Here is a 27899-nt window from a genome sequence, read left to right as displayed (position 1 = left end):
AATGCATTTTTAAAGATGGCAAAAATAGATATTAAACTCCATTAGCAGGCTCCACAAGTCTGATGTGGATCAACAATTTTTTTTTCCATCTTCCTAGAACTTCATGAGACAGTGAGTAGGTCTAATGGACCAATTAGGGTGGTAAGCCATCATCGCCTGCTCCCCTGGGTCTAAACAAACTGTGGTAAGAACATGTTCTTATGGCAAAAGCACATGTTCTCTATGTCCCAGATGTGGGAACAGCATCTGCTAGCTATACAACTCACTAAGCCCAGTGGAAGACCAAGAAAGGTACGTAAAAATCAAGGAGGTATTTATTTGAATAGAGTGACTTGGAGAGAGGGAAGAAGGGATAAACCACGGGGTGTTTCATAAAGCACCACACCAAGGCCAGTAAACTGGATGCCGGCCCTTGTGTTGGTAACCCCCAGAGCAGGACAGGAGGTTCCCAGAGGAGGTGACACCTCCCTGCGGACAGGGCTTGCTGCTGTGGTGGCCGGGAGGCTCCTATCGTTTCTGTTTCTTCGGATGAAATCTTCTGCACATCGTTTTACTAATAGCAACCATATGGGACACATCTCAATTCGAATTTTCATGGGCAAAAGAAACGCTGATAAAAATAGCCCAGAGCTTGGGAGAGTCGCTGCAGACTGACCTAGTTAGAATTGGCGGGCTGAGTGCATCTGAGCTGGGTTAATCCTGTCCCAGCTTCCCAGCTTTAGGGTTCACCAGCTCTTATGAGTTTACGGTTTATAGGTCACTTGCTGTTTGAAACCAGTTTAGTGAGGGTCTGACCACTGAGGGCTATCTCAAATCAACTCAAACAACAACAATTTATACAAAACCCTGTAACCTTAATTCATTGCTAATGCTGACATGAGGATGCTATCAGTTACACATGTGGACAGAGGACAAGTAATCTTTTTACAAAAGAAGCAGAGAGACACAGGTATCAACAGGAAATAGCAGAGGAGCTGGGGGCGTGGTTCAGTAGCGTAGTTCCTGCTTAGCAAGTCAGTCAATGGGTTTAATCCCCAACTGGGGGAAACAACAACAGCGACAAATACCAGAAGAGATAAACAGTTGTGCAAGATGGAAAAGGACAATAAGCATATAAAATGCTTAGTGTTAACAACAGTCAATAAGATGTCAATTGTAACCATTTACCATTTCTTTTCCTAGGCGCAAATCTCAAGTGAGAGAACACGTGTCAAATCTACTTCAGAGTAGTGTCTCAAAAATGCTGCCGATGCTAAGTGGAAAGTGATCAAAATCATCACATATGTAACGAAATGCCAACTTCCTAGACAAGTATTTGTACAGTTGGTAAAAGCCAGAATAAAGCACACAAATGCGAATGCAGCTATTTGTTAAGTGGTAGGAACACAGCTAACTTAACAGTTTTAATCTTTTCCTGTGTCACTCAAACATACCGACACTGGGGCTGGAGAGATGGCTCAGTGGTTAAGAGCACTGTCTGCTCTTCCAAAGGACCTGGGTTCAATTCCCAGCACCCACATGGCAGCTCACAACCCCAATTCCAAGGGATCTGACACCTTCAGAGTAATGCACATAAAATAAAAATTAAATTATATTAAAAAAAAAAACATACCGACGCTCACTGCTACTTTATCATTAGAAAAAAGCATTTCCGTTTTAAATATTTAGGCATAACCAGGTGAGAAATACCTGAAGAATTCTGTTCAGGATTTTGTCTCAATTATTAGTGAGGACAGACAAAAATCTTTAAGTTACACAGTCACTCTTCGAAGGCGCTCACTTCATATGCTAATGAGCAGAGGGAAGAGTCCTCTGTTAAGAGGCATATTTATTCTCCCCACCCATAAAAGGTGTTTCCCCCATCCCCACTGCAGAAACAAAAACAAAACCCCTAAAGGCAAGTCTTGCGTCATAAAGGCCATTAAATTTCAATTTTCTCTTATGTTCACATTCAGCTAATTAAAACACTTCAGAAGCTGATAAAGTAATAGTGTTTCTTCTAGTAGAACAACAGATGCATTGATTTATACTGTTTGCCACATAAGGTTCTTAATGAAGTTTGTATATGCTACGGGAAGTAAGTCGGAGCCCACCGAAATATTGCATACAAGAAACAGGCAGTTTACGCATGGAGGTCTGCCTCCATCCTCCATCACGTTTCACCGAGCCCACCCCTTCTTTCTTTTGCAATTTATGACTTCAGCAGGAATAGAGTTGAGTGGGCTCCATGTTAAAGTCTTATCTCTAGCTTCCAAGGGCAGATTATCATGCTTTATAAGATGAAATTTCAGAGTTTATCCTACTCCCCCTGGAGGAGGTGGGAGGAGGAAAAAGATATCAAAGCACACTGTATCATCAGGCAAACACACATTCACCTATAAACTGAAAAGCAACTGAGAGAGAGAGACAGAGACGGCCAAGACAGAGGACAGAGACAGACAAGAGACAGAGAGAGAGAGAGAGAGAATGGGAATGAATGTGTGTGTGGACTAGAAGTCAACATGAGATGTCTTTTTCAATTACTCTCCATCTTACATTTTGGAAGAGTCTTTGACTTCGTTGGGAGCTCACTAGCTCAGCTAGACTATGTGGCTGGCAGCCCTAGAGCTCCTCCCATCTGTCTCCTGTGCTGGAATCACACGCACATACCTGGAGTTTTAACGTGAGTGCTGTGTAACTGGACCCAGGCCCTCATGCTCCTACAGCAAGAACTTTACCGACCAGCCATCTATCTCCCTAGTCCTCACTAGGGGACCTTCAACTAGAAAAGGTTTGCTCCTGTAAGTGGCCATCAACCAGTAAACACCTAATACCATGGCAACCTTTATCACTGACATCAGCAATTGCTTTCTTTCTTTTCTATTCTTGCCTAAGACTGCAACTCAGTCTTTCATGTCGTTTGTTTAGTCACGTGTACCCTCTAAAGTATCATCATGTCATCACTGTAATCTGTAAAGCCTGCCTTCTACATGAACAAATACAGATGCTTCCTTTAGATCCCAGAAGCAAAGAGGCAAAGAGGGGTGAGGAAAGCCAAACGCTTCTTGAGGCTGCAGCAGCTTTGCAATTTTAAGAGTAAAGGAAAGATAGTGGTAGGCAGCAAGAAGGAACAATTTATCTACAGTAGCAAGAAAAATAAAAAAAACCAAGACACTGTAATAGCAGACCACAAAGAATAGGACTCTTAAGAGAGCGATGTATATCAAGATCTGTGATCAGCCAGGCAGTGGTGGCACAAGCTTTTAATCCCAGCACTCTGGAGGCAGTGGGAGTTCGAGGCCAGCCTAGTCTACAAAGGGAGTCCCAGGACAGCCAGGGTGAAACAGTGAAATCTGTCTTGAGAAACCAAACCAAACCAAACCAAGACAAAACAAAATGAAAGATTTGTGATCAGAGAAACGAGAATATTCATCTAAAACCAGGAGTCTCACAACTTTCAGAATAAGATGATTTACAAGTAGATGAATGATATCCAACTAGAACATTATTACATTTTAAAGTAGAAGACAAATATGTTGTTTGCCCTGTCACTTTTCTAATTTGATGGCTTTAAATTTATTTCCCCATATTACACTTGTGAAAAACCTAGTCACAGTTGCCAAGGCAGCAACAAAACCCTTTAAAAGAATTCGAACAGCAAGCTCACACCATTACATTTAGGAGAGGCATCAACTACTCTCAGAGACTCATAAGACAGCTCTGACTTTGGGACAGCCAATGATGAAGACATTCAATTCCACTCCCAAATTTTTTTTCCTTATAAATTGGCAACATATAATCTTGAGAGCTTCTTGAAAGAGTAAAAATATTTCTGTGTCTTTAAGGACAAGCACAAAGAAGAATGTGCCAGTTGTAAGTCTTCAAGAATCATGTCTCATAATTATTAATCCTGTATTTATCAAGTTCTGATTTTAAAATAGGATGGACATGAGAAACCTAACGAGCCAGCAATACGAAATCATTAGAAGATTCTAGAACATTTACTTGAAAGTCATCATCAGATCTCATGTACTCTTATAACCAAACGCTGAGTATCCTTTATCTGAGATGGTTGAGACCTCAAATGCTTGAGAGTGTGATTTTCTTTGGATTTTTGCAGTATTTACACACACACACACACACACACACACACACACACACACACACACACAGGAGACATGCAGGAAATGAGAGTCAAGTCTAAACCTAGCATTCACTTACGTTTCGTATATCCTTTGCCCAAAGGTAATTTTATCCAGTGCTTTTAGAGCGTCTGGGTTTTGACAGTGATCCATAATTTCAAAGATAGATGTGGAATTTTCCACCGGGGCACTGTGTGTGAGATCAAAATGATTATGGATGTTTATGGACTCTGAGCTTTCTGATTAGGAATGCTCAATGTGTATATTATTTTAATCTTAACAATGAGACACAAAGTGACCTCCTAAGTGAAAATCTCTTCTGTACACTGTGGAAGGCAATCTCAGCCTGTTCAGGAGGACGGGAAGCTGCTTATCAGAATCTCAGGATATTCTGATTGTGTCTCATGGGTTTGGACATTCAGTACCTTTGTCTCTAAATAATTCCCCCAACCACAAGATGATCTATGAAGTCTACTATTTTCACCCTTAGTTTTTAAGCTAATTACAGGGTACTGTTATTAGGCATTGAATAGATTGTTTCTTCCTGCTATTTATGTCTTACTTTTTTAATAGAAAGGGAAAATGAAATCTCCCAGGTGTATTTCAGCAAACAGCCTGGTCTTTCTGAGTCCGAGACTAAAGCTATCCTTTTGGGGGAAGCTGGGTGTGGCACCTCCCTCTGTCCCCGCATACCTACCTGTGCCATCTGGAAGATGTTGGAGGACAGTCAGATCCTTATGCTTCTGTGGGCCTGATAACCGGCCCATCTCACTGTAGATCTGCCCTGGGGGGCCTTGTCCTGTCTGTGCTCCCTTCGGAGGCCTTGCCTTAGGTGCTAACCCCCACCCGTCCCTTCTCTCCATGGCTAACTCCTCTTTCAGAGCTTAGATGCTTTAAAGACTTCCGCCAAGGATAGTACATGAATGGTATTTCTGAGAGTGAAAGGCGCTAGCTGGCTAGAAATTCTTGGATAACGGAGCCTGGTTTTATTGGGTAGCAATTTTTTAAGTACATGTCTTAATATTATATCATAAGAGCATAGTTTTAAATAGACTTCCTCAAATTGTGCTCTGTAGACTGAACAACATTAAGCTGTCACGTTGGGTCAAAAACAGTGAGATAGGGCAATTTCCATGGTTCAATCTCCTACCTGACCCGGTTTATGCTAACCTTTCTGGTTCCAAGAAGAGTGGTTTGTACCAACAGCTGACAACCAGCAAGCCCTGTGTTCATGACTGGTGGCCTACATTTGCTATCCAGTGGTGCCTGGCCCCAGTCTATCAAGTGGCTTCACCCATCTTATCCTGCCATCAGGCAGCTAATAATACTGACATAACTGCGCAGACAGGGAGAGCCCTGGCGGGAGAACTGTGTGTGTGCGTGTGCAGATGGGCCATCGGTGACTAGAAAAAGACATGAAGACTGAAGCAGTGAAGAACAGCTATAAGAAACCACCCCTTTCCTTTACTGTTTTTCCAAATCTTTTATTAACTTTTATTTGTTTGGTTTTGAGACATGTATCGAATGTAGCCCAGGTTGGCCTTGGAGTCAATACACAGCCAAGGATGACCTTGAGCTCCTGATCCTCCGGCTTCCCCCTCCAAGTGCTGAGATTCCAGGTATGTGTCTCCTTCCCGGCGTTTCAGAATCACTTGTAAAATGTGAGTGTGACCTTTTATTTAGAGGGTTATATTAAATAAGTGGACAGCCTAGATGTAAGTATAGAACTGACACCAAAGCAAAAGTGCTAGAGGGACCCACCTGTGGTGTCTCCCCATGACTGGCTGCTCCATTTGCCTTTGGATCTGATCTGGGAAAGGGCATTGTTGGGGAAACAGAGGAGTGATTATGCCGTAACACATTCATCCAGATAAACAATCATCCAGAACCCCTGCGGAACTAACTGCCTCTTAGTATTTAACAAAGATGCTTGAGCTTGGGAGTAGGAGAGTGACATCTTCCCTGTCCTCATCCCTGACCATGGAACTCATATTTCCATGAATATGAAATAGGAAGCGGCTAGGACTGGTAAGCAGGGATTTGTTGCTCTACTACGGGAAGTCAACAGGACACACAGTCATGGTGTCTCCATGTAAGGAACTGTCCCTAGTGTTTCTGCATAGACTCTAAGCATTCTTATACTTGAAGCTTTTATACTCTTGTTATTGGGGATTGAGCTCAAAGCTTTAAACTTCAGATCATAAATCAATAGACTTGGAATGGTATGTCCTATCTGCCTCTCAAGTTATACTTAAAGTTTTAGAGTTTTTTTTTTTGTTTGTTTGTTTGCTTGCTTTTTGAGACAGGGTTTCTCTGTGTAGCTCTGGCTCTCCTGGGACTCACTCTGTAGACCAGGCTGGCCTTGAACTCAGAGATCCACCTGTCTTTGCCTCCTCAGTGCTGGGATTAAAGAAGTACACCTTTTTAGAGTTTTCAATACTTTATTATATCTGGGCATGGTGGTTCACACCTTTAGTCCCAGTACTTAGGGGGCAGAGGAGCAGATCTCTGTGAGTTCAGGGCCAGCCTGGTCTACAGAGTTTGAGAACAACTCCTGCTATGTACAGGGAAGCCCTTTCTAGAAAAACAAGAAGCAAGCAAACAAAAATACCGAATCGTGTTTTATTTATAAGATATTAAACTACTTAGCAGTTTGGGAGGCTGAAAGCCCTGAGTTAGAAGGCTAGCATGGGGAGGGGTGATAATATGCTTTCTGTCTCGTGGCCTCTAGAGCAGGCCGTGACTTAGGAGACAGGAAGGAGAAGCAAGGGCATCTGGAGTCTCAAAGGCTGCACTCACGTAGTGTGATGTGCTAAACAGAATCCTGACGGTGACAGACATGGTGGCAGTTGGAATATTAAGTGGTTTAGTTAGTGCAGAAAGTTGGCTGAAGTGTTTAGCAGGCATGTTTCATGTACATTGTCCTTGGGATTTGGAGTGAGATACACAGATTGGCAGGGAGAAATCTGATTATGCAAGGCAGAAATACTTATATGTGAAAAACTTGTTAAACCAATTTGTTGGAGGCAAAACACTGTGGATGTACTAATGCCACCGAACCTCACACTTAAAGATGTTCATGACAGTATGCTTATGATCACGTACATCATATGTAGTTTATGTGCACGCATGCGCGCACACACACACATGCACACTTTAAACACAGCCTCACACAATCATGTGTTCTAGAAGTTTCCCTGAACACTGAGGCTACATTTCATTGACAGGATTCCTTCATTATTGAGTCATGGTTAGGGGAGAGTGATAACAAGTTAGGAAACAGATGGTGAGTGGTGAGGATGTCCCCCTCCTCATAGTGCGCCTAGAAATCATGACGGGGTGAGCTGCTTCACACCGCCTTCAAGCCGGGTGCATCAAACAGCGAGACAGAATACGTCCTCAGGAGCCTTGGATGAGTCGTGTTCCTAGAGACCACCGTAGCAGGCCAGCCACCACACACAGAGTTACACAAAGAAACAGAGAGAGAGGAGAAAGCTCTCACCCTGATAAAACTACTGTCCTCAGGCTTCATACACAGCAGCTCGGAACCCAGAGGCCGGTGTCCTAGAGTCCCACTGCCCTTCTTTTATTTATCACTGCATATCATCACTTGCTCATATCCAACTCGCCCTGTAACACCCCGAAAGCTTGAGTATAGGAAATTAGATTCGACTTCTTCTGGTGAGAAAAATGATGTAATGCCACCAACTTATCCCGGGAAAGTGGTTTGTTAACTGTTGCAGTTAAGAGCTCTGAATTCTTTGAGGAAAATGTCTCCTAAAAAAAAAAAAAAAAAAAGCAAGCACATACAGAGAGACAGACAGACAGGCTGTCAGACAGATGCAGGCACACACCTGAATTGCAGTAGTTACACAGAATGCCATTTATTACAGAGTGAAGTGGCAAAAACTAGTTTCCACACATAAGTGCTTCCCATCATATTAAAAGGCTGGGGAGGATTACATGGGAGGCGAAAACACAGAGCCCAAACTGTGGCACAAGAAAGCTGCTCCTTCAGTGCTTCCCTGTTTCCCTCTCTTGTGAAGACCACACACTTAATGTGCATGTACGTTTCTCCTTTCCTGGACCTCAAACGTCCACGCTCCTATCCTTTGTACCTAGCACTCGGCACCTCGTCCAGGGACACTTTGCTCTGGAACGTGACCATGCTCGGTCTGCCTTCTTGTCCCTTTTCTCCTTCTCCTTATTTCTTCATTAAGGCCTGGACAGTGGAGATTTTATCCTTTTCTTCGGAGACGTGTAGGGTCTGCTTTGAGAAAAGGCCTTGTTCTAGTCCAATTTGAACTGGAGCTCTGTATGTAGTCCAGGCCTTGAAATCACAGCAATCTTCTTGCCTTAGACTCCCAGCTGCTAGGGTTACAGGTGTGTGGCAAGGCGCCTGGCCACGTGTGCTTTAGAATATAACTGAGAGCTAGTAAACCCTTTCTCCTGCATATATGCACACAGGAACACAATCACATACTTAGTATATTACTTCACATTCTGGATCTTTGGGACCACAAGGATTTTAGGGGATCCCTCCCAAGATAGTCTATGAGGGAGAAGGGAACCTACAGATTCTTTATTCAAAAGTTTAATCCATCTGCTTTTTGGGAGGTGCACCCGGGGGCGCTGTGTCGTTCACACTGGCAGGGCGAAGGGATGGAGGTGGAGTAATGAAAACAAAGCCTAGCTAGATGGGTAGCAGATGCAGTGGGGGACCTGGCTCTGCCTGACACGGGGCTCTGTGTTAAAGGGTGCTGCTGCTTCACCAGCATGCTTATCTGCAGGGAACAAACGGAATGGGAGCGGTTTAAGCTCAGAGGGAGAGGGGAAGTCAGAGCTTCAGTTTCAGCTAAGCGAGAACAGACTAGTCAATTTACAACAGATTTATTTTGAAGCTCCTAGTGCATGAAAATGTCAGTGTTTCCGGCAACTTATTTGGCCAGCCCCGCTGAAGAACACCTGGGATGGAGAGATCACCCCACAGTAAGAGCCCCGGCTGCTCTTCCAGAGGGCTTGGGTTCATATCCCAGCGTCCACGTGGCATCTCCCAACTGTCTCAAACTCCAGCTCCAAGGGATTCAATGCCCTCTCTGTCTTCTGAGGGTGCCAGGAATGTAAACAGCATACATACACACATGTAAGCAAAACACGTACACAGAAATAAACAAATCTTCAAAGACAAGAAAAAGGTATTCCACATGGCACACCTGCTCACAAGTCTGAAACACTTCCGCATCGGTACCCCCCGCAAATCACAACTGTGATGCACACGGGTGGGGAACATTAGCAGCTGTGGGAGAGGGCTACAGTCACAGCTCCGGCTGAGTTGCGGCCTTCTCTGATCCCACCGGGACCTACGGCCTCTTCTACCCTCCCCTACCCCGTGATCAGGACCGGAATCGACACACAGACCCTGCACTGTGCACTGAAAAGGTAACCATGGGTGACCTCCAAGGCTAGCTCTGAAAAGACCCGGAGCACCTCCTGGCGACCATCCTTCTGCAGTGTCTTCTTGAGAGGACAGAGGTCAGAAGGCCCGGTGGAGGAGGGCAAGGACGGTTACCAGGAACTGCCAGGAAGGTGAGATTGCCACCACACCCTAAGCCAGCGTGGCCCAGCTGAAAGGAGCCTGATCTAGCACAGGCTAAACCACAGCGCTGTGGCACTCCTGGGCGGGGGAATGGCTCCTTGCCGGGCCACAGCTGGCTGCCGTGATCGCCCCAGCAGAATCCGAATGCCAGCGTTGGGCAGGGAAGCTGTTCACTGTGTAGCCCAAGCTGACCTTGCTAGCACAGAAAGCCTCCTGTCTCAGCGCCTGGAATGTTGTTGATATTACTAGTGTGCACATTACCTCGGTTTTGAATTTACCTCTTAAAAACAGTTCATACCAGAAGGGGTGAGAGTGATAGCACACATACAGAGTTCTCAAAATTGTATCTATGAGAACCCCAGTTCACACAGATACAGCCAACATACCATACTGAACAAGACAGAAATGTGTCAAAGGCTTGCAGTGGCATCATGATTCTCCCAACTCTCCTTGTGTGGGATTCTCCCTACTCAGATCCACTAGACGGTTCTAACTGGACTAAGCCAGCTCACTGTGAGCATCCTTAAAGGGCCAGTTAGTACACAGAGAAGTATGCAAATTAGGGCTCACTGTGGGCAGTGAACTGAAATCTCACTTCCCAGGGCCTTGGAGCGGGACCGTATTTGGAAACAGGTCAAATGAGGTCCTGTGGGCATGTTTGGTGTCCTTATCAAGGGTCAAAAAGACACTGACAGGTGCACTGAGAATCCAGAACAGGGAAGCCATCTGCAAATCAGCAAACTGGTTCCTGCAGAAGCCACCTCTGCAGACAGAAGGCTTCGGGCCTAGATGACAGAGACAGATTCCTGCTGTTACAACCACAGACTGCTATGCTGTCACAGCAACCTCAGGACAGAACTCGTCCACAGACGCACAGCCACACCTGGACCTCCAGGCAGGAAGGGCCTCAGGCTGCCCCCTCTCACACTCTCATCTGCTCTCCCCCTCTTCTGACATACGGTCTTCCTATGTGGAGCAGCTGGTAACACTCAGACTCCTCCCTCCTCAGTCTCCTGAATTCTGGGTTTACAGGTGTCTGCAACCATGCCATGTATTTTGTGGCATTTTTCTCAGCTCTTGCCTTCTCTTAGGGTCAGCCAAAAGGCTTGATGGGTCTTTCACGTCTAAGGGGGGGGTGCCTCCCCTTATATTGTGAACATGCCATTTACAGAGGCCGATAAATCTCATTCACAGTTTACTTGTGCTAACACTTTCACAAGCGCCCATTTAACCATGTGATAACAGCGAAGCCAGTGCTGTGATCATTGCCACTTGACAGGATTTGAAGGAAACAGGCTTTAGAGGTCATGTGACTTGCCTAAAGTTACATGGCTGATAGGAGTGACAGAGCACAAGTGCGCCCAGAGCCTTCCGATTCCGAAGCCTGCGTCTTTACTCATCACGCTCAACTATCTGTCCATCTACATGGAAGACCTGAGGCAAGGCTCAGCAGGCCCAGGCTGTAGGTGGCCGGGCAGTCCGTGTGCCAGGCTTGGGCTCCCACGAGTATGCCATATATCCTCCTCTGTACTCTGATTTGAAATGTAAAAAGCTATGCGTGGACCTAGTGACTCAACTGCACACTCGACCCCTTGGGGAGGTCAGCTGTAGCTGCAGGTAGTTACCAACCTCTAATGCACCACTGAGGCCTCCTCCCAGAGGAATTTCAAACAGTCAGGAATTCCAGTGATTTAGCTGGATCACAAGGCTACTCCAACTGACAGAAAGAGGTCTGCTACGGCTTTGGGCTTTCTGCTGGCACAGGGAAGAATTCATCCCCTTTCTCTTGGGCCTTTATTTCCGAGGACTGTTGTCAGTAAAAAAGGAGAAGGTGACTTTGAAATCCTCTGTGGTAGTGTGGCTTGAACAGTAAGGAGTCCACCTCTAGGCCTTCCGTTTTCTTTTGAGGAAAAGACAAGATAGGACATTTCAGCCATGCTAACTGAACTTTCAGGGTCTACAGGTCTAGCAAGGAGCTTAAAATGGGCTGTACTTCAAAGGATAAAGTATGCAAGCTATACTTTTCTGTTGTAGCCATATGCTAACCTGCCAATCTGGAAGCACAGACTGTGAGCCTATTTTGTGTCACTATAACAAATTGCCCAAGGCTGGATACTTCATAAAGAAAATATGTCATTTGGCTATTTGGGGGCTGGCGTATGCAAATAGTACAAGGCTATATGTTAGCTATATGACGCTTGTGTTACACGTCAAGAGTGTGGTTAAATCTTGGCAAACATTGGCAAAAATTGTGACAAAAATTCTAAACTCCTAAGGTTTCAAAGGTGTTCTGGGAGAGGAAAATGATTTCTCACAGTCCTCCATTGTTTCTTCAAAACACATTTCTTCTCTTAAATCACACTTCATGGAATGCACTGTTAATATCTGATGTTTATTAGTCTCTAACATTTACACGCATTGATATTAGAAGATGTGCCTAGTGCTGCCTCGGGCTGTCTCAAGGAATGACCCTTTCACTCATGCTGGACCACGTTGGAAACAGACCTGAACAGAGGAAACCCCATTTAGTTCACAGTTATGTCAGAGACACCACATTCTCAGGTGCACTCTTATCATCGGAGGCTCGCCCTGGAGGACAGCAATGCCTGAGCCCAGCCAACCTGGACTACATTGTGAAACCCTGTTTCAAAAGGAAAAAAGTAGAAACAGAGTTCTGCTTGGATAGTTAGTGTTCAATGCCTGTACCTAACTCACCTCTTTTCTCCTAATAAATAAACTTGGTGATTTTGCTCCACTTTGATTGGCCCTGAAATCCTTTTCTGTAATCCCAGTTGCATCTCAATAGTACTCCTGAGGCTGTGAGGGGGAACCCCATTCCCTCTGAGTTGGTGACAGACCCCTATTTGGGAAACACAGAGCATAAGTGGTGGAGCAGTGGGAAGGTGACACCAGGCAGAGGACCAGTTGTCCAGGCAGCACTAAAGAACATGAGAGCAGATGTTCTGGCCTGGGTGGAGATCTAACATTCTAGTTGGTCAGGGTCAATGGTTTGCCTAAAGGACTTCCCCTAGAAAGGTGGGTTCATATTAACCTGTGCTAAATAATTAGGGAGAACTATTATTTTTTAGTGAGATACTCTACTTGCTTCATCACAGTCCCTACAAGCCGAGCAGTCATGAGGTTCTGCTGGGTCTGTCCAGATTTCTGAATACTCGGAAAGGTGCTGTCTTGACTTTTTCTGTCTCTTACTTAGGGATGCTGGCCAGAACCCAAGTAAGCTTGTTCTGGAATTATGTTCTCTTTCTAAATCCCTAATCTCTGTCATCAGGTCAGTACTGTTAGGGTTTTTGTGGAAGAGTACCTTGGAAAATCCATTCCGGCCAAGATCATACAAAACAGATCTCATGCAAGAGATTTATTGGGGAGGAGGGGGAACGACAGAAAGAGACAGAGATAGAGGAATGACAGAGAGAGAGAGACAGAGAGTGGGCCATAATGTCAGGGACTTTTAAAAGGGTATGCTGTCACATTTGGAGGATGGTGGTTTGGTGGCTGTTGCTGAGTGGCTGAAGGCAGGTGGGCGAGAACCTCTTTCCTAACAAGTGCTTTAAACAACAAGGCTCTTTTTCCTTCTCTCTTTCATTTTCTTCCTCTGGGCAGCTGATAAGATTTGCTAACAGCACCCTGGGGCCTTTTCTGTTAAGGTCCAATAAAATTGTCCTAGGGCCTCCGTTTAAGTCAATTCTTATCTACTTTATGGATGAGACTAAGACTCTGAGCGGGGAACCTGAGTTCCCCAACATCAACTAGATGGGACACCCCAAAACTCACAGTAACAATGTGAGCTCATTAGACATCCCTAAGGAATGCCCAAAGTTTGGGACTGATAATTTGCAGAACAAGACTCAAAGTAAAACTACAAGGGCAGAAACCGTTCTTTTTGGTCTACCACGGTTATGCTAAGTGCAGCTCCCAACCCAGGAATTCAGACTGTATCTTATTGATACAGCGACCACGAACATTGATTTTTTTTTTCCAGCAAAGCAACTTTATTTTTCCAGGAAAATAAGGCAGTCATACATACATGTGGTTGGGCTGAAAGCAATATTGAGGTCTTCAGAATAGCTGTCTACATATTCACGCTTCCTCTTCGTGACTAAAATAGTCTCCATAATAATAAAGAAACCCTCAGCCACACAGAGCTACCTCCTGGCCTTTTAATTATTCATGTTAATGCTCAGCATTTGTGTAGTTTGTACTTCACACATGCCAATCAAGCCCAAGGATTGCATGAATAATGGAAGCCCACAAATGATTAGCAAATCTGACTGTAAGTACTGTTTTCAACACAGGCTCTCCTGAGAAATCTTCAAATGCTCTCTCCTCCTTCCCACTTAATATCCTTCACTCTGAATGAAACTTTGTGGAAGTAATTTGATCAAAGCCTTGCTTAATCTGCCTACTTTGCAGCTTCTCTGCTCAGCGGCTAACTGAGCTGACAAACCGGAGGAAGTAACAGGCTGGAAATTAAAAAGGCTCAGGTCCTCGGGCTGGAGGCACAATTGGAGCAGGGATCTGATGCTAGCTCTGACCAAAGCTACCACGGCAGTACTGTGAAAACTGCCTTCCTCAGGCCCTCCGCATCTCTCAGAAATGCTAAGCTCGAAAGCCAACTACCAGTGTGCTGGTTTCTCCTGCCTTCCTCAGGTGAAAAAAAAAATCTCAGTGTAGACCTGCCATTTCTGTTACTGAAAAGAATTTACAGGAGCTAATGCCTCCTATTTTTGTAATACTATTCTACATCCATCCGATTCATGAAAATCAACGTCTTACTACATCAAGTCTAGGTGAGAATGTGGGGCAATGACTCCCATCCGCTGCGGATGAGAGCCTCTAAGAGCAGCTCTGCACGTGAGAATGCACACCCAACTCCCTTCCAGGCACACCCCCTGAGAAGTCTGCACACTTGCCCTAGAAGTCCTGGAGAGGCCGCTGCATGGAGGTTTACAGCAGGGACAAGAGACAAGCCAAAACACAGCTGCAGTCAACTTCTCCATCAACTGTGGAACTGCAGATGCTAACCCCATGTCACTCACAGAACTCCAGGCGGCGGTTAACACTCTCGAGGAGCATCTCAGAACCAGAGGAGGGAAGAAGCACAAAACTGCAAGCTGACAGACAGTATGGTATGTATAGATGTGTGCACATGCCAAAGATGCAGAAATGGCTGGCAAATGTATGTCTTAGCCCTCCCCGGGACAAGGAACTGGGGAGGAGATGAAAGCACAGACAGAAGTCAACTATAGGGGGATACAGGGAAAACTGACACTAGCTATCAGATATTGTATGTATGTATGTATGTATACACACACACATCTATATATAGTCCCATTAGTAGGTATTTTACTATGAAGTGTGTTAAATATATTTAGCGGCTGAGACCATGGGCATGTGGGCATTTATTATGCCACCTTTTCCTTTCTAGCATTTTCTTAATTATTATAAATTATAACGCTCCCTCCCTTTTAAGGCCAAAGCAGACTGGCCTTATGACACAGGCGGAACATCCCTAACACCCGGAAGGCTGAAGTCGGAAATGTGCACAGATGTGGGTTCCCAGGGGTGAGGCTCTAGACCTGCAGGAACACGCAGTCACATACATGGACACGTGTAGCACACTGCATGGCAGAGGACAGGCACACCAGCACTTGCTGCAGCTGAGGTCTGTGAGCCTCAGGGAACGTCTAGGTTTCCGGTGGCGTAGGTGGAGTGGAGACAAGCTCCGGCACAGCCCTGTGCTGCCGAGTGCCTGCACGGGGCCGACGTGAAGGCTGTGCAGCTCCAAACATGTCACTGCATTCATAGAAGCCTATGCAGAGCAGTCTGGAATCAACTGGGTTGAGAGAAAATATACAAAGTTGGTTGATGACTAGAAGTGTTGATTAAGCGCCTATTCTGGAGTTCTATTCGTAACTCCTGCCGCTACTGATGTCACAGCATCCCAGGCTGCTAGAGGTTAGCTGCAGGATAATGAACCCCACCACGTGCGGGTGAGGACAAGGGTTAGTGCTCCGGAGTCACATGAGAATTAGCTGTAATAAATTCATAAGAAGAAAACGTGGCTCCCCAAGCAAGCCTGGGGTAAGAGCTCAATGGAGCTGAGCTGTTGAAACCTGAGGTCTCAGCTGCCTGAAAGGTCTTCCCATTAAGAAACCTGTTTTTCTAGGTCTTAAAGAAAACCTGCTGCAGAGCCCGCTTTACAAGAGAGAACCTGAAGGGGGCGGGGAGATGAGGGAGGGAGGGGAGGATTGGGAGGGAAAGAAGGAGGGGGCTACAGCTGGGATACAAGTAAATAACCTGTGATTAAAATAAAAAATAAAAAATAAATTGAAAAAAAAAAGAGAGAGAGAACCATGGGAGGCAGCTTTCTGAGGGTGGTGTTGTGAGGCTCACTGTGATGGGCGGGGACAGCTGGATTTTGCTAATTTAGCAGCAGCGGCCCTCTTTCCGAGACATTTCCTGGCTCACAGAGCTAGTTGGGGAGTGGGGGAGTGGGTGGGGAAGGGGGAGTTTAAATCACTGAGGATTTCTTATGTAATTTCTCGCTGGCCTACAACTTATGCCTTACAACCTTGACAGTGAATTCCAGTTGCTCCAAAGGAAAGCATGTGTTAATAATAATTCAAACGTGGCCATAGGGGCTCCATAGGACGGACCCTAAAGGATCATTTCGTAATTAGCTCTGGTACTTAAAGAAGCGTGAGGGTGGGAGGCGCTTCTAGGAGGGTCTGATGCAGATGAGTCCTCACAGCGCTGTCTAGTTTAAACCCACGCGGGGCCTCCACATGAACGCTGGCGGGCAAAGGCTGTTCACACACAGACAGCTGGAACAGCGCTGGGGGTAATGATCCACCTTGATGCCTCTGCCTTTTGCCAGGCTCAGAACAAAGTCCTGGAATGTTCACACCCACAGAACCAGACTTCCTTGGCGGCACCCACCCTCCTCCTTTCTGGCTTGCAGTGCTCCTGAGAAGCTAGATTTGTGCTTCTACACCCAAGCAACACCTATGGGCCAGAAAGCCTGGAACTGGCTTCGGGAAGGCATTTCCCTGAAGGCCGTAATGGAAAAAGAGTGTATCAACTGGGAAACTGAAGGCCATGCGTCCTAGAACTATTGATGAGAAATGTAAAAGTCGGCTGGGTACGTTCTTGTTGATTTTAAAATCTTATTTGCGATATCTGCTCACAGAGTTAGTATTTAGGAGCCTCAACGGCAGTAAAGCGTCTGCATTAGGGTGTTGGAGAGCACAGTGTGAATTTAACACAGAATGTCCTTTCCAAACGTGATCTAGTTGAAGAAGGAGACACAACAATGACTCAGCAAACAAGCCCGTCATTTACAATTTGGCTGGGACAAAAGGAGACAAATTCATGATCCACGAAACCGGAGACCTGCCATGGGAGCATCCTTTTGGAAATGACCTTCAGATTGGGGTATAGCAGGATGTAAGAGGAGGAGCAGAAGAGGGCCATACATACATCAGAGGAGGGAGCTGTGAGGAAAGCAGGATGGCATCCAGGATCCGATGCTTCAGAATACAAAGACTGATTTGTACACGCTTGACGACAGCAGTCACCTAATCGGGTGCTTATTACAGCTGACTAAGGAAAGAACACACAGAGCAAGAGCAGCACAGAGCAAGAGTTCTGAAGTAGAGATGGGCGTTAACTGTGGAAGCTACTGAGCTGCCACCTACAGTCCTAGAACTCTCCCATCCAGCGACATGCACAGACCATCACAAGAGCAGCAGGGACTTGGCCGGTTTAAGAAACAGTTCCTCTGAACACTCCAGGATGAACCACTGCTATTGTTCCCTGGGCTTAAGAAAGGCCAAAAGTTTGTCACTGATTTTTAAGGAATAAAAAGTACACTCCCTTAACTGTGTTTGAAACAGCGAGTAAGGTGATCTGACCTAATGTTGTAATTTACTTCTTTCATTAAACACAAGAAAATTACAGGGTATTTCATGAGTAACCTGCCTGACATCTAATACTTTGACCCACGTGAATAAACACAGAACAAGGATCCAGTCACACAGGGCAGTTGCAGGGAAATTACTAAAAAGGGCCTCAGGGCTGGTGTGGTAACACATGCCTGAATCTCAGCATTTTGGAGGATCTTTCAGTTCAGTGCCAGCCTGGTCTACTTTGCAAGTTCCAGGGCAGCCAGGGCTACACAGCAAAATCTTGTCTCAAAAAGAGGAAGAAAGAAAGAAAGGAAGGAAGGAAGGAGGGAGGGAGGGAGGGAGGGAGGGAGGGAGGGAGGGAGGAAGGAAGGAAGGAAGGAAGGAAGGAAGGAAAGAAGGAAGGAAGGAAGGAAGGAAGAAGAGGCAGCATTTTTAGACACTTTCATTTACATACAAGTTAACATAAAGCACAAATTCAACTAGGAGAGGTATCTCTAAATAAGGACAATGAGCATAGCTGTAGAACGGGCAAGCATGGTCCAGCATGGTAGCAATACTATAAAACCAATCAACAGAACGTGTCAGAAGTGAACACATGGCTGGAGAGATGGCTCAGCAGTTAAGAGTACAGACTGCTCTTGCAGGGGGCCCAAGTTCAAGTTCCATCAGCAGCTTCAGGCAGCTCACAGTGGCCCTGTGACGCTTACTTGAGACCTGACTTCCGGCCTCTGCAGAAACCCACACACACATACACAGAGGCACATGTGTGTGTGTGTGTGTATACACATATGACTAAAAATAAATCTTGCAAGACAGACGTGAACAGAAGTGTGTCATGTACTTATAAAGTCTTTCTACTTCTCACCGACACCTGGGCATGATTTATTATCTCACAACACAGATGAGAAAGGCTGAAATGATGGACAAGGTACCTCTTATGCAGCACTTGTCCTATTATATCACAGTCTTCCACAGAAACCTAGACCGAATTCTACTAACAGTAGTTCACTTGCACCCGTGGCCCCTCAATACTTGTCAGCCTGCTTAAACTATTCCTAACATCCCATTTTTCCACCACAAATTCTTCTGTCCCTGAGAAAGGTGGGCCTTGCAACTGTATAGTTCTATATAGGGGATCAGGGCAACTATCCACATGGAAAGCTTCTTTCAATGGTACATTTTAAGCAGAGTTTATGCTACAATGTTCAGAAGATCTTTCAAGGGGTCGGCAAGGGTCTCAACTCTTCAGCCGCATGCTAAAGCTTCTCTTGATAATGTTTGCTTCCTGGGATAATTCTGCTGTAACTGTGCACAGCTGGCACTGGCTTCTGCAGTGTTCTTCCAAGTAGTTTTAGGACGGGGGTTGTTGCTGAATTCTGCTACTTCAATACCTTACTCCTACTGAATAAAGCCAGGGTTTTCAATTAGGATCACTGTATCCTCCCAAATCATATATACTAAAGACTGAAACTGAACATTTTCCTTCACCCATACTCCTAAACATTTCAATCCCATACTCCACATCAGCTCCATGCTGGACTTCGGTTCTCTGGAATCTAGAAAAATATTCATATTCTTACTAACAAACTCTTGCTAGGATGACAGCCTCAAAAACAGGACTTGAACTCTGTAGGCAGAATACAAGGGATGACGTTCTGGTAAATGCTTCAATACAGTACACTCTATGCTTCTGTAACACAGAGAAGGCCTCAGCATCTGAGTCTAGGGAGCAGTGGGGTTATTACTTGCCTTCGGTAGTTACCATGGAAAATACCCCAAATAAGTTAGGCTCTTCCTAGATAGCCAGAAATTTGAGTATAGCATGGTCTATGTAAATTCTTGCCAAATAAACAAATTAGTGAACAAACAAAAGCCATAAAATCAAATAAAAAAAAAACAAAAAATGAAATATGAAGGTGGTGGCAATTTACCTGGAATACTACTCAGAAACATCAAACTAAAGTTACCCGTGATGCACTGATATTAGTAGACATTAGAGAGTCAGCTCAAGCGGAACATACTCTTCCGATACGTAATGCCTAAGAGTTACAAGTCAGACGTTTCTAAGCCAGTATTTAATTGTGCTTGGGTCCTACTATTTGAGTAGTCATCTTGTAAACACATCAACTATTTAACTTAAGCCTGTTAGTTTTCTATTGCAGGAGATTTCATTTTATGTAGTATCTGACTGTAAAATACACTGATTATAAACAGGCTGAGCACGTCCTCTTGTATACAGCAACACTCAGTGACCTCTTCCCTAACACAGAATGCCTAGGAAACAGTGCAACTCATTTGTTTTACAAATGTTTTGAGACTCCACAAAGAGAAAGCTGTAGATCAAATATCCTCACCCTTGCTCCAATACTTTTTATGTTTATACCAATATTTTGAATAAAGATTATAGTTAGGGTCTCTTAAGTAGATGAAAGTTATACCAATCAACCTGACATCAACAGTTCTTCCTTATAATTGGGAATTTTGAAGTTAGTGTTCTTCCTGAATACACTTCACTTCTGACTCATTGACTGTTACATTTTCCTACTAAAACTGTGTGCCTTGTTCTGACATGCCTAAGAAAGGGCTCTGGTAAAAGACAATGGTCATGTCCTACAGAACAAAGGAAGAGAGAAGTATGAGAAAAATAGGATTCGTGAGAAGGATAGCAGAGTGGTGCACACATGCCTTGAGCCACGACTCTTCCGTGAACAAAGACTCAAGACTTAGCAGGTGCACACTGCACGTGCTTAATTGTCACCTGTCCAACAGAACACACAGTAAAGTGCAGATCCATTCCTTCTGCAGACCTTGCTCGGCAGGGCCTCTCCTTCGACAGTGAATATGGCAAAGTTTTTTGTCAACACAGCTTAACAATGGGGGTGGCAGGAAAGAGGTGTTTCAGAACCAAGTCATGATTTCAAGGGGAAATTTTATTTTGCCGTAATTTAATCTGAACAAAGGGACAGAAAGGATTAACCTTGATATAAGCAAAGCAGTCACACTCGGCAAATATACATATATATATTCATATATAGTCATCTTTTATACCAGAGAAAAATATCAGAATCAGAAAACAGCAAAGTGGAGCAAAATCCTGGGATATTATTATATAAATGCAGTGAGTAATGTGATTAAAAGCAGGCACCCTTTCAAGAGTCATCTAGGAAGGGCAGTTCTAATGCACCCAACCTTTCTTAGAATTTGTCAGACCTTTAGGAGCTATTTTTGAAGCTAAAGTTACCTTCTTCAGCACCCTGCCCAGACACAGAATAAAGAGGGGGCACTCAGGCCCTTAGGCTTCCAGCCTGAGAAGGGCCAGGTGGGGTGTGCGGGTGTATTCACTCTGAGATGAGCATCAGGAGAGAAGCTCAGGACTCGGGAAGCTAGGGAGCACAAGGAAGGGTTGGTCTTCTGCACCAGGGTGGGGAAGATGGCAGTGATGAGGTGATCTTTAGAGGAGCCCAGTGAGTAAGGAAGGTCTGGAGGGGAATTCACCGGATCTGATTCCAAACCGTGAGATTATCCAGACAAAGAAGAAAGGGGAAGAGGGCAGAGGGAAGACCATGAGAAGGACCCAGAGGGTGATGGGCAGCGAAGTGTAGCTAGAGCGCAGAATCTGAAGAATAAAAGGAAGAGAATGATAAGGACCAAATGATAAGGACCAATGATAAGGGAAACTCACGTCCAAGGGTAAAGGAGTTTGTGACTATTATTACTATTATTTTAGGTCAGGGGCTTTAAAAACAAATGGTCATGGCAATGTAGCAACTGGGGTAGACCAGTTGGAGCACATTCTATTATAGAAGAGCGATACTGGAAGCATGACTCCTCCATACGGCAGCTGCCAATTAGCTCCTGCTAATTACTGCAGAGAAGAAATGGCAGGTGTGGCCTGCCTTCCAAATTTTGCAGGTATTGTGGTTAGATTTTGTTGTTTTTAATTAACTTGACAGGAGCCAAGATATCAACTTGAGAAAATGGCCTCCACCAGATTGGCCAGTAGGGAAACTCTGGGCATTTTCTTGATTAACAACTGATGAAGGATGCTCCAGCTCTCTGTGGGTGATACACCCCTGAGCAGGTGGTCCTGAGAGTGTAAGAAAGTAAACTGAGCAAGCCAGTAGTAAGGCAGCAAGCAGCATTCCTCCATGGTCTCTGCTTCAGTTCTTGCCTTGAGTTCCTGCTCTGACTTCCCTTCATGATGGACTGCAACTATAATCAGAAATCCATCCTCTTCTCTCTAAGTTGCTTTAGAAAGCAATCTAAGATAGAATGGAAGCTAAAATCCAGATTATTGTGAAAAGGCTCTCTAAATGGAGGCTTATTAAAGAAATAAAAACAGATAAATGAAAATACCTAAGGCTCTAAATCTCAATTATGAAATTGGCCCCAGTTGGAGTACCACCACTGAAAATCTCCAAAGACTGTGAGGTGGTTAGACCTGCTTGTTACAGAGGCCTTTTATCATGCCATGGAGGATGCCTGGGGGAGGAAGAATGAAGGCAGGAGGGTGATCAGCCAAGTGATGATCAGTCCTTCATCTTCTGAGGCTAGTAATTTTCCAAAAGTAAGTTATAAAGAGACAAGTCTCCCAAGCAAGCTTAATACTAGAGCTGGAAGCCGATCAGGTTTGTATAAAACCCAAGCCAAACCAGGAGTGGTGGCACATACCTGTGATCCTGGCACTTGGAAGCTAGTAACAGGAGGGTTACACCTGTGATCCCAGCACATGGAAGGTAGTAACAGGGGGATCACACCTGTGGTCCCAGCACATGGAAGGTAGTAACAGGAGGATCAAGAGGAGTTCAGGAATTCAGTCATGTTCCGCTCAACAGTGAGTCTGTGGCCAGCCTGGGCTAAACTGTTTCAAACAAACAAAACAAGGAAAAAGACAAAACCCAGGAGTATAAAGTCAAAAGTGACAGTACTTTAGATGGTTCACAAATGGTAGGGTAGTCACTATAGAAGAGAAGTTACAGTGTACTGTAACCGTTGTGCTTTTGGGTACACTTGGAGCCCCGGAAGTGACCAGGAAGTGACTCAGCAAACCCTGTGTTTAGAACTAGGTTTTGTTACCATTTTAAAGAAGCTTTTCTGCCCTTCATCCTATGTCCTGCCTTGGGTCCTGTGTATGTTTCCAGATATTTTTCCAACCTCGTCCATTGAATTCTGTTTGTGACAGAACAGAATTCAAGCCTCTCCTGTGGTCCTTCTACTTCAGTCTGAAAACTGCAGGACACCTTCATCGTACCCACTTCATCCACATTCCCGGAACCCCCTCCTTTCTTCCACGCTCCCTCATTTCAACTTAAGACTCCTGTGTTATTGGGCATATTTGTCTTCCTCTACTAGACAGTTAACACTTCTGAGAGCAAAAATACTCAATTATCTCTGCAGCATCACAGCATTTCTGTAACACCCCAAATGAACAATGCCACAGCAAACATCTAATGGATGTTGGCTTAGAGAGAAAAATGTCTTATTACTTAATAACATTCTGCGCTTACGAAGACTTGGAAAGCATGACTTGGAGCCCGGCAAAAGCATTTACTTACAGAAGTGCCTCCAACCTCGCTCGGGCAGGCCTGAGTCAGCTCTATGCAGAAACTCACCATTTTGAAGGCAGACAAGCAGCAGGAGGAGCCTTGCTTACTCCAATGTTATTTAAATGCTACGTGTTGGCAGCAGCAAGGCATGCAAAGCATGTGCGCTGCAAAGCCAACTGCACAGACAGGCCGATTTAAGAACCGATCTTGGCTACCAGCTAACCTGTCCTGTCCACCAAGAAACTCAGAGGCCACGCTGTCTAGGAGTTTAGATGACAGTCACATGTCTGGTGATGGTCACTTGACAATATGTATATTCATCACTAACCCAGGGTAATCCTCAGCACTCAGCTTAATGAATCCAGATAGCAAGGTTCTTTACCACTGAGAATCACAGAAAAACAAACAAACAAACAAATAAATAAAGGTATTAGGTATGCAAACCAGCACTGTGCACCAGGTTCAGACACGGTTGGCTGAGTAGGCTGAGGAAGGGGAAGAAAACCAAATTTGATTGCTTATCTTAATATTCACACATAAAAGACAACCTGAATCGTCAGGTTCTGTTTTGAAAAGAGAAGCCCTACTAAAAGCTGCAACTGTAAGGAATACCTGGAGGGAGGGAGGAACTGCCTGTCCATGCACTGAAGAGATTTGTAGGTTCCCTGACGCAGCTTTTTAAAGTTGGTTTTGTTCTTTTGGAGATAGGGACTCTTTCAGCCCCCAGCTTGCTTCACCCTCCCTATGCAGACAAAAATGACCTTGAACCACAGATTCTGTGGATTATAGTCCTAGGCCACCACACCCAGTTTATGTTATGCTGGGACCTGAACTCGGGACTTCATGCTTTCTGAGCAAGTACTCTGCCATCACTTTTATTTTTTTATTTTTTTAAGTAGCCCAGGCCTTGTATCTCACACTTGCTATATAGCTGGGACTGGCCCTGAACTCCTTCTCCTCCTGTTTCTACCACAAGACCTAACCCTGTTTGGCACTAGTAGGCAGTAAAAACGGGTGAGGCAGAGACAATACAAATCTATGTCACAGCTCTACAGACCAGAATTTGCTGTCCAGTAAAGTAATCACATGTGAAGACTTGGATTTAAGCAGGCCCCAAACCATAGATCACTTTCTCGGTTGCTCTAGTTCTATTTCAAAGGCTCTGTAGCCACACGAGTCTAACGGCTATCACACTGGACAGTGCAGAAATGAAATGCTGCTGCCAGTTTCTGACAGTCGGATGCCTGAAGAGCTGAGAACCAAAGCCAAAGCGCTTTTACCGTTAAGCATAACCAGAGAGAGATATCCAGAACTGTTCCTTGGCCGGGTTGTTGCCTGAGTCACAAATGACAGACACATAGGAATGTAAAGAAACTCTGGTCACCTCTATTAGAATAAAATCCTTCCCACGAACCCCCACATCATTTTTCACCACTGTGTGTTTGTGTGTGCAGACATAAAAAGCGATAAATGGCAGAGGATCAGGAACTCCTTGATTTAAGACTCTTGGTGCATAAATTGCCAAAAACAAACAAACAAACAAACAAACAAAACAAACAAAACCCAAACATTTTTAGAGTACTGACTTGCCCCTTTCTCCTTTTCTTTTAAATAAAATATGCAGGGCAGCTTTTACTTGGAAGGGAAGTTTAAAAAAAAAAAATCAAAACAGAACAAACAAAAGAAAGAGCCAGGAAGGGAAAGTCATGAAAACTACCAAGAACAAAGTGGGTAGCTATCCTAAGTGACGACTTCAGGGCACTCAAGGCAAGAGACAGGGATCCAAAACCTTTTAACAAGCACACCTCTCGAATTCGTCAACAGATCTGCATTAGCTTCCAGTTACCGACCCCTCAGAGGCTGCATGGTCGGCTGCTGACCACTTCGAGTGTTTTCGCTGGGAGCAGCAAAGACACAAGGGTCAACTCACTCAACTCACGGGCGGATGAAGAGGCACCTTCCCTCGACAGCAGCAACTGAATTTCTGCTGTCATGTGGTCTTCAGACAGAAGCCCCGGCAACGGACGGGATTCAACTACAGTGATGAGATTCTTTTTAAAATGGAAAGCAAACCATACTTTTGGGTTTAGAGCCGACAGCGCAAACGCGACATGACTCTCTTGAGAACCAGGAACACACAGCAGCAGTGGCTGGTGGGCTCTGCTTAAATCACCTGAGGCTGCCATGCTGGGCTGGTGCCCCGAGCCGCACTATGGACATTTTGATAATGTCAGTGACAGGAAACTAGCTGAAACCCAATCAGCTTTTAAAAGTAATGAGATTGGTACCTCCTCTGCTAGAGAGAACAGCTTGCATATTTGGGGAAGACAGCTACAAGAATCAGGATGCTGGAAAACCTGAGTGCAAGCCTGAAAGCCCTTCTTCAAAAATGCATGAGGGTGGCTACGGGACAACACCCTCGATGGAAAGGTACTTGGGGCTCAAGGCTGACCAGCTGCTGCGTGTCATCAGCAGGAGAAAACACTGCAAGACTCAGACCTCCGTCTTCCGTACCCGGCACATCTGAGCTGCTACATAGCTCAGCGGCAGCTGTGGGCTGTTAGATTCACAGCGCTCTCCCTTCTCCCCGGCTCTGCCCTCTGCAGTTGGCTGTGGAAGTTTGCATTTCTTTCCTTCTCCCTCAGCGTTTCAGTAAAGGAGACCCAGAAGCAACCTCATCCTCTGCCCATCTTTTTTCAAAACCACTTCACCTAATCCATGCTTTCTGCCGATAAGCTCATTTCGCTGAAGGAAATGGAAATGTCCTGATGTGCCTACAGGAAAGTGAGGGTGTTGTTCCTTTAAACCCCTCAAAGTCAGGTTTCTTCCCCTGGATCAGGCCAGGAGTCTCTGGTGCCTGATTAAGCGAAGGAGTACACATTGAAGACGTTTATACTAGGAAAACAGTTTAGGTCTTAAAAAGTAACTGACTTGCAAGAGACTAAATCTATCAAAGTTATTTCCAATTCAACATACTGCACCCTACGAGTGTGGAAACACGGCCAGCAAGCTGTGTTAGGTTGTGACTCCTCTGAGAAGCAGGCGCTGCGAGTACCGTTCGGAACCTGTGCTCTAAGCAGTGAGAGAACAGTGCTGGATCCGGCTCCAGTGAAAGAGTAAGGCTAATGCATACCTCTGGGTCTTCTGGAATTTCCATTCTTTTGCAGCTCGTCTTCCTCATTAATGGTGAATAAACCAAGGGGAATTGTCCTTGCATGGGTCTTCTTCAGTCTCTCTTGTCGGAGAGCTGCAGCTGATCCAGGCATACCGCTGCTACTCGTCCAACAATTATATTAAATATATATGCTTATGTAATTGCAGCTCCCGGGAAGCTGCTAGTTCCTAGGCTGCAGGTTCATTTGAGCACTTGTAATGGATCCCCTATGGGTAAACAGTGTGCAAACAGCTGACAGATACTACCAGCTACTTGGCAACTGAGATCCTGCAGCTCCCCCTCACCTAGCAGCAGCCCCCTCCCACTCACTCCCCCCCAATAGGCACATGCGCTGGTGAGTAAACACTCTCACATGCACGCATAGAGCGCACGCGCGCGCACACACATACCCATTCCAGAAGGACTCTATAAAGTCTTAGGCTCAGATGCCTCCCTCGTATTGCCTAACCTGTTCAATCAGACCCCAGCTTCTCCTTCCTGCTGTGGCGCTTTCCCCAGTCTTCTCTTTGCTTCTGCACAGCAAAACATTCCGCATACAGCAGAGGGCAAAAGATGACAAGATGCCTGCTGTGAACAGTTGCCCAGACAACCCTGACACAGCGTAATCAAGGAGCAGCTCCGGCTCCAGCTGCCCTGGGATGCACAGTCCCCGGAACTCTCCAGCACAGGCTTAGTTGCAGCGGGCGGGAGCTCCCTCTTCCTCTGGACGCCAGAGCACAGGGGCAGGCTTGGTGGAGGGGGAGAAACAGAATTTTGCCTGCACAAGCAGCAGCCAATTCTTCGGGAAGGAGAGGGGAGAGTGAGGCAGGAAGGGTTCTCTCTCCATCTTCGCCACGCTGGGTGGTCTGTTAAGTAAGGAAAGGACAAGGCTGGCATCCCAGGGCTGCCTCACCCTCCTGACATTCTGTGTCTGTATAGGTGCAACCGTGGTGGTGTCTGTCGTGATGCACATTGTTTTCCATTTTCAAAGTGTTTTCAAAGCACCTATAAACTCTCTCAGGATGCTCTTTTTTTTTTTTTTTTTTTTTTTTTTTTTTAACTTGCACTCTGCCCACTGCTGGGTATAATGGCTTGGCAAATCCTGCTGGAATGAATAAATCCTCAATAATGTTTCCCTTCAAAGGTTTGGGGATTTAATTAAGTTGATGCCTATTCAGATCTCAAACTAGTAAAATTCGAGGGAAAATTGTGTTGACCAGTGCGCTACATGTTAACTCAAGAGTAGAATGTGGTTCCGGTACTTTCACGGAGGGTTCACAAGGCCTCGAATGCTTCTCAGGCATGAAGGGCAACAGCAAAGCAAAAGCTGTGGAGTTTAATTTGTCCACATAAGACAACAAACTTCACCAAGAAGGAAGAAATGATAGGGCACAGGGTCCCACTGGACACTGGAGCCAAGCTATTACCCACCATGTCCAACTGATTAGTGGCTTTCCTTTTTGTGTCCACATCGGGGGATAGTATCCAACAAGAGTGGATTCTTCACTCTCCAGCCTGAGAGGTCATGAGATCTGATTCACACCAATGTGCGAA

General features: G+C 45.2%; 1 protein-coding gene and 1 long non-coding RNA gene across 7 annotated transcripts in view; both read right to left on the bottom strand.

Moving 5' to 3' along the window:
* Map7 (microtubule associated protein 7) overlaps window positions 1-27899 on the bottom strand; it is a 134855-nt gene that overhangs the window by 85738 nt on the left and 21218 nt on the right. The window contains exons 1-2 of one of the 5 annotated variants that reach the window (XM_060373481.1): window positions 26815-27030; window positions 26325-26464 (exon numbers count right to left, since the gene is read on the bottom strand). The exons of 2 other annotated variants lie outside the window; for them this stretch is intronic. In XM_060373481.1, the coding sequence (XP_060229464.1) occupies window positions 26325-26457 (133 nt within the window). In that variant the 5' untranslated portion in view covers window positions 26458-26464; window positions 26815-27030. Of the gene's footprint in view, window positions 1-26324; window positions 26672-26814; window positions 27031-27899 lie in introns of those variants that run through there. 2 more of the 5 variants (XM_060373480.1, XM_021647348.2) reach the window with 2 other exon arrangements.
* On the bottom strand, window positions 19453-25473 carry LOC132649540 (uncharacterized). 2 transcript variants are annotated; one of them, XR_009588037.1, is made up of 3 exons: window positions 23201-25473; window positions 22317-22506; window positions 19453-21261 (listed from the first exon to the last, which is right to left on the bottom strand). It is a non-coding gene; the product is annotated as an uncharacterized LOC132649540 (long non-coding RNA). The 2 variants fall into 2 exon arrangements; XR_009588038.1 differs by having other exon boundaries at window positions 23258-25473.

The sequence above is a fragment of the Meriones unguiculatus genome, chromosome 20, assembly GCF_030254825.1.
Source record: "Meriones unguiculatus strain TT.TT164.6M chromosome 20, Bangor_MerUng_6.1, whole genome shotgun sequence".
NCBI lineage: Eukaryota > Metazoa > Chordata > Mammalia > Rodentia > Muridae > Meriones > Meriones unguiculatus.
Note: the sequence above shows the minus strand (reverse complement) of the source record. Positions and strands in the feature narration are given on the sequence as shown.